Here is a 15,001-nt window from a genome sequence, read left to right as displayed (position 1 = left end):
TTGCTTTTAAAGATTATATTTAGTGAGGCGATAAGTCTCTGAACAAAATGGTATAATTAGATGGCATCTCTAAGTGAAAGCCATTATGAAACTTACCCAGCAGCAAACCAGATTGACTTACTCTAGAAAGGACTGATTTTTAAATTGTTAAATATCACTGGTTTAACTTAAAAAAAGCTTGCTCCTGTCATCCATCATGCCAAAAGAGGGCAACCTTTTGGGTATCTGGACATGAAACATTTGTTTTCCTTTTAATGGAAAAGGACTCTTCCTACGCTAACATTTTACAGGATTTTGTCCAGAAATTTTACCTGAGGTGATTATTTTCACTGTAATACACCTGTATTTGTTGAATGGCTTTTCTAGGTGGAAATCATAATGTCACCATTTTAGATCAGTGGCTGTGTGAAGGAAGGGGAAATGCTGCAGAGCTCAAGCAAAAGGCATAAGCACACATTGACATGACATCTCGGACATGACTATGTAGATCACGTGTCAAACTCATTCCACTGAGGGCAGAGTGTCTGCCTGTTTTCGATCCTCCCTTGTACTTGATCGATTGAATTAAGGTCAGTGATTAGTTAGGAACTCCCCTCACCTGGTTGTCTAGGTCTTAATTGAAGGTAAAAACCAGCAAACACTAGACCTTCCATGGGAAGAGTTTGAGACCCCTGGGGTAGATGATGCTGTTGGCTCATAACTGCTCAGTGTATCAAGGTTACCTAGACCTCTCTCTGCTGGTTAGTACTCTCACACACAGGGACTTGGTAGTGCGTCTTTAGCTGTAGTGAGAATTGTATCCGTTTTCATTTGCATTTGACCCTGAAACATTTACTGTGCCTCAGTGTAGTGCGGTGCCTTATCCCATTGGTAGACTCTGAAGGTCATATCAATCCCCCACCCCACCCATAGCAAGTGAAACCATTTGAATTGACTCAATGTGTTTTTGTACTCGTAAGCAATGTTCCAGAAGACTGCTGTGCAGAAGAAATATCAGCCCACTGAAAAACATGAGATTTCAACTTTTTTTTTCTTCTCCCTCTTATCATTATCGTTTCCATTTTTAATGTGGCAATTGATCAAATCAACACAATATTAGCCACTTTCAATGCAACATACCAAAACAAACTACGTAAGAGAATTTGGTTGTAGGCAGAACACATCTATATGCAAATACATAATTGTCATATGGATCTGTCAGTCCCTTTTTGAACTGGACTGTGTTTACAGCATGAGCGGTCGTGAGTAGATGCAGCTTGTTTTGAGATCAGTGAGAGCTGCATGTACTGTAGCCACGTGTGCACATTTTTGTTCATATTCTTTGCTAGTGAGTTTTTAGCCCAGTTATAGATATTTTATAGTCAGGAATTGCGGTGCGATTTGCTTCCTACAAGAGCACAAAATGTGTACATTTCTATACGTCTTTGAAAAGCGAGCTTTTTTTTCCCCCCTCTCTGTCTTTATAGGGGTGTTGTATTTTTAATGGGATTGAATTAGCCAATAGGAAGAGGGTGGCATAATTCGTCTTTTCTGTAATCATTTTATGGGAATTATTTTGTAAAGTGGTTTCTTGCATCAAACATTCAGTCACCGTGTCTAAAGGACAAGTGGATAAACAGGTTAATTTTAAGCCCTGCGTGTTTTTTTCCCCCAAGTCTCATGTAATGTACATGTTCAATGCCTGCTACTGTATGCTGACTGCTAGAACAGCTGGTAAAATGTTATGGAATGCTTTTTCTCCATTGTTTTTGATGGTAGGCCTACATTATTAAAATGGCCATAGTAGCCTGTTTGGCCACTGTTAAAACTGGTACAGCCTCCATGTTCACAGTAAATGAGCGCTGGAAGTTGCACAGAGTTTTTACAACGTTCAAGTTCGCGCTCAGCACAACAAATTTGTTCTTATGTTTATAGGCATGTTTCATGCCAATGAATAGAAGGTGAACATCTCTAAATCCATCAGTTTAATTAAATGACAAAAAATCCCAGAATTCCCCCAACTGAGCTAAACTTTTTGGAAATGGCAAGTTCACTTCCTAATAACGCAGCTCAAATCTCCAGCTTTCCGTTCAGTTTGGAAAAAGGAATCCCGTGTCAATTATGAATAAGGCACCTGCTGGGTTAATAATTACACAACTTCTCTAGTAATACCAGTCACATTGAAATAGAGCTGTAGGTGATTTGTCAACGATATTGATCTATTCCCGGTGTATCCCGTCTTCGTTAAATAGGCCTACCTGTAAACGAACAACCCTCTCCCTTCTAAAATATGAATGGTGTTGAATATTTTACCATGCTTACGTATAGCTGAGCAGCTTTCAAAAGAAAGAGTGTCTCCTGGTAGGCTCCTGTGCGTGCTTCTCAGTAACTCCATCTCGTTCGTAATGGTGTGTCCAAGTCTAAAAATATAATGCTCTCAGTGTTTTGAGCTAAATCCATCCATGTCCCTGCATGCCCAGTACTACACTGTGCTCTGTCTCTAATGAGGGATACCCATTCTCTCTGGGGGGAAAAAAGCCACTCGCCATAATTATACACAATACGCAGCGAGGCTAACAACCTGTGAAATTACTGTGCTTTGTGCCATATTCTGCTTGTTCCATTTTTTTTATTTTTATTTTTTTTTTAAAGTGATGTATTTGCATGTAAACTGGCTATAATATATTTAGACTGTCACATGGGATGACGTCTGGATTAGGCCTCTTCTCCCATGAGAGATGCGTATGGAAACCGTATGAATGGATAAGGGGTCAGGACGATACTAGCGTCGCAATACTCCTTGTTGTGGCAAGGAAATAAAACAAAGTGGTTTTAACTTCTTTAGGAAAACGGCCCTAATATTGGAAAAGTTGTCATCCAAGCTATAATCACACAATATTTACATGTAGCAGCATTTTTGCCATGAAACATTTTTGCAATACTGGCATTGTCCCGGCCCTAATAATGGACTAGGATTGAACAGTCTAAGTTGCGATATTTACATTGGAGTCTTTTATTCTCTTGATAGTCTTCTAAACAAATAGATCAGCCTTGAGTGTTGTTACTTTTTGACAGACAAGATTATTACTGGAAATTGTCTGGAATACGTCTGAATTGTTAATCTGACAACTGTTTAATGTGGCTAAGGACTGTTATGATGGTTTGGACTAAGTGTGATTGCCTGCTTTAGTAAGCTTTTAGCTGTTGGCAAGTGAGTTGGGTATGGATTTAAACATTTTTTTTATCTTCAGACGAGTGTGAACAACAGGAAGTGTCTCTCGTGCTAGCTACATCAGATGTTGAGTAATCACCAGACATCCTGAGAGATTAACCTGTATGTCCTCTAGTGCAATCTCCCTGTTTTTAAATGTGGACCCCCCCCCCCCCCGGATTGCCTGTAAAGTCTGGGGAGCCAATTAAGAGTATGGGCTCCTCAAACATCTGCCTAATCAGAACAAAGGGATTATCCATAGGAAGATGTGTCGTTTTCTCAACATGTCAGGATTTGTTTGCCCTTCAGGCTCAAATGGAAGTGTCATCTCACCAGCTCATTTCAAAGGCTCACTGTGTTTTTCTCCTGGCTATAGCGCTCCCGGAGATGCAAGGTGAATTTAAGTTTATCAGCTGTTCTCTATAGCAGCCGAGGAACCCGTGCAAGCAATGACTCACGGTGATGGCCCACATTGAGCCAGAATGGGAGTGAATCTCCCAATCTTGTATTTTTTTTTATTGTAGCATGTAAAATGGCAGACTGTGTTTTGAAGAGAGGCCTGTAGAAAGCCACCCTTTGTTGAATCTGCATCCCACATTGAAGCATTACATGTGCACGTTTGAATTTAGTTTAAGGGGTAATTTGTGCGTGCTACCAAGGGATTATGAAAATGCCCTCTCCAACCCCCCCCCCCCCAAGATTTCAATCTAATCTCATATTAGGTTTCCATATCTTAATTTATTAATATCTATATTTATTCATATATTTTGAAGTTGCTTGTGAACTTGACCACCAGTCGAATTGCAGACAAAGGAGTGGGTGGAGGAAATTGAATTGACAGTGTGCACATAAGGAGTGGGTGGAGGAAATTGTAGATTTTGGAAATAAATAATAGAGGGGAACACGTTGAACCTCGGCGCTCGTCTGTGTCAGATGACTCACTTCGAAGCAGAGGAATCTTCCGGCAATTGGTGACTTCACGACCTTTTGTCAAGATGGGCCAAGATTCTGAGCCTAGCCTTAATAACTGTTTCTAATGCTGCCAGTTGGCATGTGGATTCATGTTTTAGAATATCCTGTGGTTGAATCCATTGTTATTGAAAGACATTGGATGTTCTCTATTGTAGATATCCAGGGCTGCAGGCTAGAAGGGGAAGGGACGTACAGGGCTGCAGGCTAGAAGGGGGAGGGACGTACAGGGCTGCAGGCTAGAAGGGGGAGGGACGTACAGGGCTGCAGGCTAGGAGGGGGGGAGGGACGTACAGGGCTGCAGGCTAGGAGGGGGGGAGGGACGTACAGGGCTGCAGGCTAGGAGGGGGGGAGGGACGTACAGGGCTGCAGGCTAGGAGGGGGGGAGGGACGTACAGGGCTGCAGGCTAGGAGGGGGGGAGGGACGTACAGGGCTGCAGGCTAGGAGGGGGGGAGGGACGTACAGGGCTGCAGGCTAGGAGGGGGGGAGGGACGTACAGGGCTGCAGGCTAGGAGGGGGGGAGGGACGTACAGGGCTGCAGGCTAGGAGGGGGGGAGGGACGTACAGGGCTGCAGGCTAGGAGGGGGGGAGGGACGTACAGGGCTGCAGGCTAGGAGGGGGGGAGGGACGTACAGGGCTGCAGGCTAGGAGGGGGGGAGGGACGTCTTGTGATTTACCCAACATCTGAGGTATCTAGCACGAGCAGCATACGGTTTAAGCTAAATACACTGGGCCATGGGAGACTCGAAATCACCAGCTAGTCAAACAACATGAAGAGAAATGAGGCCAGAGATGTACAGTATGTCAAGTTATGAGAATGGGAGGGCTCCAGGACTAGTTTTCCTCGGTGTTCAACGGACTCAGTGACATTTTCCACTTCCAAACACCTTCTAAATCTGTGGTATTCAAAGTTGGGAATCTGGAGTTTTTTGTTGTTGTGACTTTAGCTCTGAACCATTGAGGCTTCAAGTTCATCATATGCTCTTTAAAGTGGAACTGTTGTACATCCTGTTGAACTGTTGTGCATCTATCTAGTCTTATTCATTGGTGTGGGTGGGTGGGGCGGCAGGTAGTCTAGTGGTTAGAGTGTTAGCCCTGTAACCGAAAGGTTGCTGGATCGAATCCCCTAGCTGACAAGGTAGAAATCTGTCATTCTGAACAAGGCAGGTAACCCACTTTTTCCCCAGTAGGTCGTCATTGTAAATAACAGTTTTGTTCTTAACTGACTTGCCTGGTTAAATAAAAGACGGACCTGATCTGCCCACAGTTGAACTTTAGTGATTCTAATTGGTTTGTTTTCTGATTGCAGGTCAGAGCCTCGGTTATGGATTTGTGAATTACGTGGACCCGAAAGATGCAGAGAAAGCCATTAACACATTAAATGGCCTGAGACTACAGACCAAAACCATTAAGGTAAGCAAACACCCACCGATCCCTCAAGTATCACATGGGATTGTTCATCCAATCGTCCACTGATGGAATTTGAACCTGATAACTTTATTCTTATTGTTCTATTCTGTTGTCTCAATGTTCTATTACTTTACTTTAGAATATAATAATGTTCTATTGTTACTTTAGAATATAACAATGTTCTATTATGCTACTCTATTCTGTTATTCTAAGCCATTTCCATATGCTTAGTATCCAGTGGCAAAAAAGGACCATTGCATGGTAATTGTGTGCTGTCCAAATGTTCTAACTTCTGTTTGGTATTAAGTAGAGTCATTGTGAAGCAAGGAGAGGGAGCCTGTAATATGTAGAGCAGAGCTGTTTCTATGGTTGCATGTGCTGCTGTAGAGCGCCGAGCGCCTGTGTATGATGCCGGTACAGGGAGGTGGCTCTCTTATTGGTATTCATCTGGCAGAGCCGGTATTGATGTGCTGGAGAAACTCATTTGCTTCATGCAGTGCGTCAGGACCTGTGAACGCTGGGGCTGATTTTTATTGGATGTGATTTTCCACGGTACATACACTGGCCTGATCCAAGAGGGGGTGAAAATGGCTGCTTGTGAAAACGTGTCCTGCGTCTCTAAACCCTCCCTCCTCCCCCAAAGAACCCTCTTAAATAGGAATGGGCATGTTTATTCAAATATACAAAGGGACGTTAAGTAAATTGCCTATTTTCTTTTATTTAACTGGGCAAGTCCGTTAAAACCTCTTACATCTAGATGTTCCGCTAGCGGAACGCCTCGCCAATATCCAATGATAGAGCGTGGCGCGAATTACAAACTCCTCAAAAATCCAAACACTTCAATTTTTCAAACATATGACTATTTTACACCATTTTAAAGACAAGACTCTCCTTTATCTAACCACATTGTCCGATTTGAAAAAGGCTTTACAACGAAAGCAAAACATTAGATTGTCAGCAGAGTACCCAGCCAGAAATAATCAGACACCCATTTTTCAAGCTAGCATATGTCACATAAACCCAAACCACAGCTAAATGCAGCACTAACCTTTGATCTTCATCAGATGACGCTCCTAGGACATTATGTTATACAATACATGCATGTTTTGTTCAATCAAGTTCATATTTATATCAAAAACCAGCTTTTTACATTAGCATGTGACGTTCAGACCTAGCATACCCACCGAAAACTTCTGGTGAATTTACTAAATTACTCACGATAAACGTTCACAAAAAACATAACAATTATTTTAAGAATTATAGATACATAACTCCTTTATGCAATCGCGGTGTCTGATTTTTAAAATAGCTTTTCGGTGAAAGCACATTTTGCAATATTCTGAGTAGATAGCTCGGCCATAACAGGCTAGCTATTCTGACACCCACCAAGTTTGGCACTCACCAAACTCAGATTTACTATAAGAAAAATTGGATAACCTTTGCTGTTCTTCGTCAGAATGCACTCCCAGGACTTCTACTTCAACACCCAATGTTTTTGGTTCCAAATAATCCATAGTTATATCCAAATAGCGCCGTTTTGTTCTTGCGTTCAAGACACTATCCGAAGGGTGACGCGGCGGCGCGTATCGTGACAAAATATTCCATTACGGTACTTCGAAGCATGTCAAACGCTGTTTAAAATACATTTTTATGCGATTTCTCGTAAAATAGCGATAATATTCCGACCGGGAGACCTTGTTTTCATTCAAAGACTGAAAATAGAAAATGGAGTCTTCACATGCATACGCACACCCGTTGTCATTGTTCTCAGATCGACCACTTTCCAAAACCCCTACTGTTTTTCGCCCAGGGACTGCAGAGTCATCATTCCCCGTTCTGGCGCCTTCTGAGAGCCTATGGGAGCCTTAGAAAATGTCACGTTACAGCAGAGATCCTCTGTTTTCAATAAAGAGGCTAAAGAAGGCCAAGAAATGGTCAGAGAGGGCACTTCCTGTATGGAATCTTATCAGGTTTTGGCCTGCCATATGAGTTCTGTTATACTCACAGACACCATTCAAACAGTTTTAGAAACTTTAGGGTGTTTTCTATCCATGTCTACTAATTATATGCATATTCTAGTTTCTGGGCAGGAGTAATAACCAGATTAAATCGGGTACGTTTTTTTATCCGGCCGTGAAAATACTGCCCTTATCCTAAACAGGTTAAGAACAAATTTTTATTTTCAATGACAGCCTAGGAACAGAGGGTTAACTGCCTTGTTCTGCCCCTGAACAACAGATTTGTACCTTGTCGGCTTGGGTATTCGATCTTGCAACCTTTCGGTTACTAGTCCAACGCTCTAACCGCTAGGCTAGTTGCGCATTAGTCAGAGGTTCCATGTGTAGAAATGTGAAGTGGGAGATCGCTGATGCAAAATGGAATTAAATAAATGAACGGATTAAGTTAGCTAAATTAGGAGTAGGCTACAACGAGTAACCAACAGGTAGGCTGTTTAATCTGAATGGCGTTGTTGTAGATGAGGAGCGCAGCAAAACTTCCTCAATTAGCCTAGATGGCTAGCTAACGTTGCGCTAAAGACAGCCTTTTACAGATCGGTTCATAAACCACCTATGGCAGCTACAAGTATCGATCTAGCTTGGCTCTGGCTACTTTTTCCTCTCCTATGTCACATCCCAGCCCCTGCTCATCTCCCCCCCCTTACAATCAGCGTGCACCTTCTCTCCTGTGTTGCTAAGGCTGCGCAGAAAGCGTGAAGTTACAAAACCATTTATTGGGGCATTCTCGATATCCATATTTTTATTATTCAAATAGTGAAATTATTTTGAATACTCGTCCCTACTCTGAAATTAGAACACTGGCATTAATATGGAGTTGTTTCCCCCCCCTTTGCTGCTATAACAGCCTCTAATCTGCTGGGAAGGCTTTCCACTAGATGTTGGGAACATTACTGCTATAACAGCCTCTACTCTGCTGGGAAGGCTTTCCACTAGTTGTTGGGAACATTGCTGCGGGGACTTGCTTCTATTCAGCAACGAGAATTAGTGATGTTGGGCACTGATGTTGGGAGATTAGGCCTGGCTCGCAGTCGGCGTTCCAATTCATCCCAAAGGTGTTCGATGGGGTTGAGGTCAGGGCTCTGCAGGCCAGTCAAGTTATTCCACACCGATCTTGACAAACCATTTCTGTATGGACTTGCGCTTTGTGCACGGGGCCATTGTCATGCTGAAACAGGAAAGGGCCTTCCCCAAACTGTTGCCACAAAGCACAGAATCGTCTAGAATGTCATTGTATGCTGTAGTATTAAGGTTTCCCTTCACTGGAACTAAGGGGCCCGACCCATGAAAAACAGCCCCAGACCATTATTCCTCTTCTACCAAACTTTAGAGTCGGTACTATGCATTGAGGCAGGTAGCGTTCTCCTGGCATCTGCCAAACCCAGATTCGTCTGTCGGACTGCCAGATGGTGAAGCGTGATTCATCACTCCAGAGAACGCGTTTCCACTGCTCCGGAGTTCAACGGGTGCGAGCATTACACCACTCCAGCCGACACTTGGCATTGCACATGGTGAGCTTAGGCTTGTGTGCTGCTGCTCGGACATGGAAACCCATTTCATGAAGAAAGGTGCGGCAGGTAGCCTAGTGGTTAGTGTTGGACCAGTAACTGAAAGGTTGCTAGGTCGAATCCCCGAGCTGACAAGGTAAACATCTGTCCTTCTGCCACTGAACAAGGCAGTTAACCTACTGTTCCTAGGCTGACATTGTAAATAAGAATTTGTTCTTAACTGACTTGCCTTTTTAAAATAAAATGCCGCTTCCGACGAACAGTTCTTCTGCTGATGTTGCTTCCAGAGGCAGTTTTTACTTCACAATAACAGCACTTACAGTTTACCGGGACAGCCCCAGCAGAGCAGAAATTTGACAAACTGACTTGTCGGGAAGGTGGCATCCTATGACGGTGCCATGTTGAAATTCACTGAGCTCTTCAGTAAGGCCATTCTGTCACTGTTTGTCTATGGAGATTGCGTGGCTGTGCTCGATTTTTTTATTTTATTTTTATACATCGGTCAGTAATGGGTGTGGCTGAAATAGCCGAATCCACTATTTGGAAGGGTTGTCCACATACACCGAAAGTGTGTGTGAGAGAGAGAGATGTACCACACGAAATTCTCCAGCTGCTCTTTCAGAAGTGCAAAAAAAAACATGAGCCAGTAGAATATACTTTGTATTGGCATCAAATGCAGTGTGATTGGGGGGGGGGAGTTTAATTGGAGTGAGTGAATTTCATTGATCAAATCCATCGGGCCAGATTGCGGAGCTGGTCTTGGTAGAGGACCATTTTAGCGGGTTTGACACCTAATGAAATACGCTCCAGATAATACACAGGTCTAACACAGACCTCGCCACACACAGACCTGTAGGCAGCCACGAGGCAGAAACCCACACTGCACAACACTGTCCCCATGCTTAAAGTCTCACGCTGTGTGTACGTGGCCTGCGTAGAAGGGGATGGTATCCTCAGAAAATGAAGACGGGTGTGTATTCCTGTTGGTCTTCAGGTCTAGTGGACTATCTGGTACCCTTGTGTTTTCTATTACATGGATGTGTGTTTTTTGACTTTTATATATTTCTTCTGGCTAACATGGAGAAGTTAGTTTTGGTCCCAGTGTTGATGCGAAACGCACCTACAGGTTATGTACAGAACTTGGATGAGTGTGTGCCTCTAATTGCTATTAGTTGGGGGGGGGGGGGGGAAATGGCAGCGATGCACTATGATGGTAAAATATCTTCATGTAAAACACAAACATGAAAGAGAAAATCAACTTGTTTTTTATTAAAGTAAGAATGTCAAATGTCACGGTACAGGTAACTGCCGTAAATAACAAAACCCCAACATGGCGTCTTAATAGGGCTGTTGGGTCACCAGAACAGCTTCGATGCAATTTGACATATACTCTGCAACTGTCTGGAACTATATTCTTCAGGCGCCCCTCCAGAATCTCTGCCCCCCCCCCAGGCCCTACGCCCCTTCAGATTCTGGACCAGAGGGTCACTATGTGAGGCTTCACCCTTAACATACACAACTCAACCAAGTCCGAGCCAGCTAGCCTGTCTATTGAAGGTGAATAACACACACTAAGCCTACACAACATACACAATAGACCTGTATGAGATCTGGCTTGAATGGACCGTATACCGGTAACTGCTAAAGTAAAGGAAATGGCAAAGTGTCTTAATAGGGCGTTGGGCAACTACAAGCCAGAACTGCTTTAAATCACCTTGGAACTCTATTGGAGGGATGTGACACCATTCTTTATTTTGTTGTTTTTTGTTGATGGTGGTGGGAAACGGCTGTCTCAGGCATCGCTCCAGAAACTCCCATACATGTTGAATTGGGTTGAGATCTGGTGACTGAGACAGTCATGTGGTTTACTTGATTTTCATGCTCATCAAACCGTTCAGAGACCACTGGTGCCCTGTGGATGGGGGCATTGTTATCCTATGGGGGCATAGCCATGTTAGTCAAAATAATGGCCCACCCAGCGTTTTTAATACATGACTCTAAGCATTATGGGATGTTAATTGCTTAATTAACTCGGGAACCACCTGCTTTCAATACACTATTGTGGTAGTTGTGTGTGTGAATGTCACAAGGATAATACAATTTAATCAGCTTTTTCTTTTTTAAAAATGGGTCTAACAAATGTTCTCAAAATTAACTCATTCAAGTGATCAAATACTAACATCCCTTTTTGGATATTTGATTAATCGTGCCCGTCCCTAATACCAACTTCCTGCAAAAGCCCACTTATTATTAATATTATCCTTCAATACTTTTTTATATCAAACAAGCCTACTAAGTTTCTACGAAAAGGTCTGGAACCTGAAATGTTTTCATCGGTGGCGAAAACACTTGATGTTACTCCCACCCTGGTTCTGTTCTCTTGGGTTTGGAACATTCCAGAAGCAGTCATGGAGACTGTGAGACTCGTGAATATGAATTTCCCCATAATTGTGGCAGAAGTAGATTTTTGTTGTTGTTGTTCAAATAAACAATTTATTCAGAGCACTGGATGTTCATCATTGAATTCAATGCTTTTGATTGGCCCTGCACTCGTTAGACATAAACACGGGTGGGGGGGGGGGGGGGGGGTTGGGATTTCTTGTGTTTCTCCACTGCTGGAAGTGTGTCAAGGCTATCGTCACCATTTCTGTAAGGGCACTAGTGGTATTCTTCACTGTGAACTGTCATTGGTGTATTGAAGAGGACACTGAACCAGTCTGTGGTTGGCGTATTGAAGGGGACACTGAACCAGTCTGTGGTTGGCGTATTGAAGGGGACACTGAACCAGTCTGTGGTTGGTGTATTGAAGGGGACACTTAACTTAATTCTCATGTGATTGCTCCTGCTCTAGGTTTCCTACGCTCGTCCAAGCTCAGCCTCCATTAGAGATGCAAATTTGTACGTCAGTGGCTTACCAAAAACCATGACTCAGAAGGAACTAGAGCAGCTCTTCTCTCAGTACGGACGAATCATTACCTCTCGCATTCTGGTGGACCAAGTGACCGGTGAGTAGGAAGCCCTCACTCGCTCTCTCTTTGTGTTTTGTCCCAGTACCCCCCCCAGCCAGGCCTCAGGAATGAATGTGATGTACCGCTGTGTCCCAACATGCCATTTTACTGCTGCAGCCTTTCATCAATGTACATAGCTGGATGAAATATGAAATTGATTGTAGAGTAGAAAGATTGAAGTTCTAGTAATTTAATAGTATGTACATCTTCCCTCTATCTCTACAACTTCCTTCTGCCCTCCCCTCGCTCTCTGCCCTCCCCTCGCTCTCTGCCCTCCCCTCGCTCTCTGCCCTGCCCCTCGCTCTATGCTCTCTGCCCTGCCCTCGCGCTCTCATTCTGGCTCGCTCTCCCTCCGTATTGCCCCTGAAGGTGTAGCTGTAATCCTGTTTCATAGCAAGAAATAATATAAATGTTCTAATCTCCTCCATTTCCAAACTACCATGTGGAAATGGAATCTGTACGCTCCTTATGAAATACTAATAAACAGAACCTCTCTGCTGTAGAAATGTATAATATTCAGTCAAGGGTTAGGGACAAGGCTTCCAAATGTAATTTGTTGCCAATACAATTATAATTTTTCTGTGTTAGAATGTGTGCTTACAGTGGGTTTTGGAGAAGAAATGTTATTCATGCTTCTTCGTCTGCGGATGGGTTCAATCAGTTAGCTTATTGACTAAATGATATCAGTTGCCTTGTGGGATTTGTTGTGCTGATTTTGAAAAATAACTACATTTTCTAATCAGTTGTAGGCTTGATGTTTTGATGTCCCAGGTTGACCACAAATGTCTGTCATACAGCTTTTTATTTTCCAAGTATATTGACATTGCCTTGCAATAAACTAGCAGTGTTCTTATTCATTGTCCTGGCAACTAGCGTCCTGGCAACTAGCGTCCTGGCAACTAGCGTCCTGGCAACTAGCGTCCTGGCAACTAGCGTCCTGGCAACTAGCGTCCTGGCAACTAGCGTCCTGGCAACTAGCGTCCTGGCAACTAGCGTCCTGGCAACTAGCGTCCTGGCAACTAACGTCCTGTCCAATACTTGTAGGTCAAGCTGCCTCACTTTTCCGTAGTTCTGGCTCAGACTAGGCTTACTTAGTAATATGACATGTAGCTAACCAAGTCAGAGCGCCACAATATTGCCACCTGTCTAAACATGACGCTTGTGTTCCCCAGGTGTCTCCAGAGGGGTGGGTTTTATCCGGTTTGACCGGCGAATCGAAGCTGAAGAGGCCATCAAGGGCCTGAATGGCCAGAAGCCACCGGGCGCCACAGAGCCCATCACCGTGAAGTTCGCCAACAACCCCAGCCAGAAGACAAGCCAGGCTCTGCTCTCCCAGCTGTACCAGTCGCCCAATCGAAGGTACCCCGGACCCCTCGCACAGCAGGCACAGCGCTTCAGGTAAAGGGGTACACTAAAAAACAAACCCACCTACCACAGCAGGTACAGCGCTTCAGGTAAAAGGGTACACTAAAAACAAATCCACCTACCACAGCGCTTCAGGTAAAGGGGTACACTAAAAACAAATCCACCTACCACAGCGCTTCAGGTAAAGGGGTACACTAAAAACAAACCCACAGCGCTTCAGGTAAAAGGGTACACTAAAAACAAACCCACCTACCACAGCAGGTACAGCGCTTCAGGTAAAGGGGTACACTAAGAACAAACCCACCTACCACAGCAGGTACAGTGCTTCAGGTAAAAGGGGTACACTAAAAACAAACCCACCTACCACAGCGCTTCAGGTAAAAGGGGTACACTAAGAACAAACCCACCTACCACAGCGCTTCAGGTAAAAGGGGTACACTAAAAACAAACCCACAGCGCTTCAGGTAAAAGGGGTACACTAAAAACAAACCCACCTACTGCGTTTATGATTAGAGCTAAGCCAAGTCATGGCCTACCTACAATGACATGAAATCCATTTATTCCTCATAGGGGATAAACACTTTAAAACTGCATTTTGAATTGTCTCACTTTACAGTGGAATACTCTAGACTACATGAAGCTATAACGTTCTGTTTTACTTATCAAAACATCCCAGAGTTATTCAAAATCATTTCGCTATTCACACTTTTACTTTGTGTTCCTCCTGTTGCAAATATCTAATCTTGTTGAATGTGGGTCTGAGGGATTTTAGTATTTTTGGTCATTAAAACGCTTAACTATTTGAACCCCCCCCCCCCCCCCCCCCCAGGAAAAGAGGCAACAAAAAAAACAAATGGGCTTATGTTCTGTGTTGCCACCCTTTCTATTGCTGCTGAATGACTTGTTATTGAGCTGTCCAAATTCACATTGTTGGTGGTCTTGGTGTAAGAAATGTAGTGTATTCTAACTATATCGTGAAAGCTGAATATTAAAGGGTCAATGCAGCCAATTTTATCTCAATATCAAACCACATCTGGGTAATTATTTAAGTACCTTACTGGAATTGTTTTTTTTTTTCTTCGATTTTTATTCAATTTAAAAAATCCTTTAGCTAGGACTGAGTGGGGATGAGGAAAAGAGAACGTTTGTTCTTATTGGCAGAGGTTTGGAACTCTGTTGGTCTATTAGCTAATTTACTGCATGGCGACGTCACTATGCGGAGCCAAAACTCCATCCCACCAAAACGGGCAGAGAATCCAGGCGGTCTTTTCAAACACTACAATGGCATTATGATCATTTTCACAGTATTATTCCAACCTCCATAGTGTTGAATTGTGTGTGTGTGTGTGTGTGTGTGTGTATATATAAAACTCAGGATAATCCCATTTGACTGCACTGGGACTTTAACAATACTTATCTTCCCTAGTGACTCACTTTTTATTTGCCCTTTTTTATTTCATGTGTGTGCACTTGTAGTGCACAATGGCTTTGTATTTCTTTTCATTATTCTTGTTGACCATATAATGGCATGCGCT

At 43.4% G+C, this 15,001-nt stretch overlaps 1 protein-coding gene across 5 annotated transcripts in view; it reads left to right on the top strand.

Annotated features, from left to right (window-relative positions):
• elavl2 (ELAV like neuron-specific RNA binding protein 2) overlaps window positions 1-15,001 on the top strand; it is a 53,295-nt gene that overhangs the window by 31,513 nt on the left and 6,781 nt on the right. For 4 of the 5 annotated variants that reach the window (XM_029759749.1, XM_029759750.1, XM_029759752.1 and 1 more), the window contains 3 exons: window positions 5,470-5,573; window positions 11,945-12,098; window positions 13,274-13,499. In XM_029759749.1, the coding sequence (XP_029615609.1) occupies window positions 5,470-5,573; window positions 11,945-12,098; window positions 13,274-13,499 (484 nt within the window). The remainder of the gene's footprint in view (window positions 1-5,469; window positions 5,574-11,944; window positions 12,099-13,273; window positions 13,500-15,001) is intronic. The other variant, XM_029759751.1, reaches the window with a different exon arrangement.

The sequence above is a fragment of the Salmo trutta genome, chromosome 8 (genome assembly GCF_901001165.1).
Source record: "Salmo trutta chromosome 8, fSalTru1.1, whole genome shotgun sequence".
NCBI lineage: Eukaryota > Metazoa > Chordata > Actinopteri > Salmoniformes > Salmonidae > Salmo > Salmo trutta.
The sequence above is the reverse complement of the archived record's forward strand: the minus strand, read 5'-3'. Positions and strand labels throughout refer to the sequence as shown.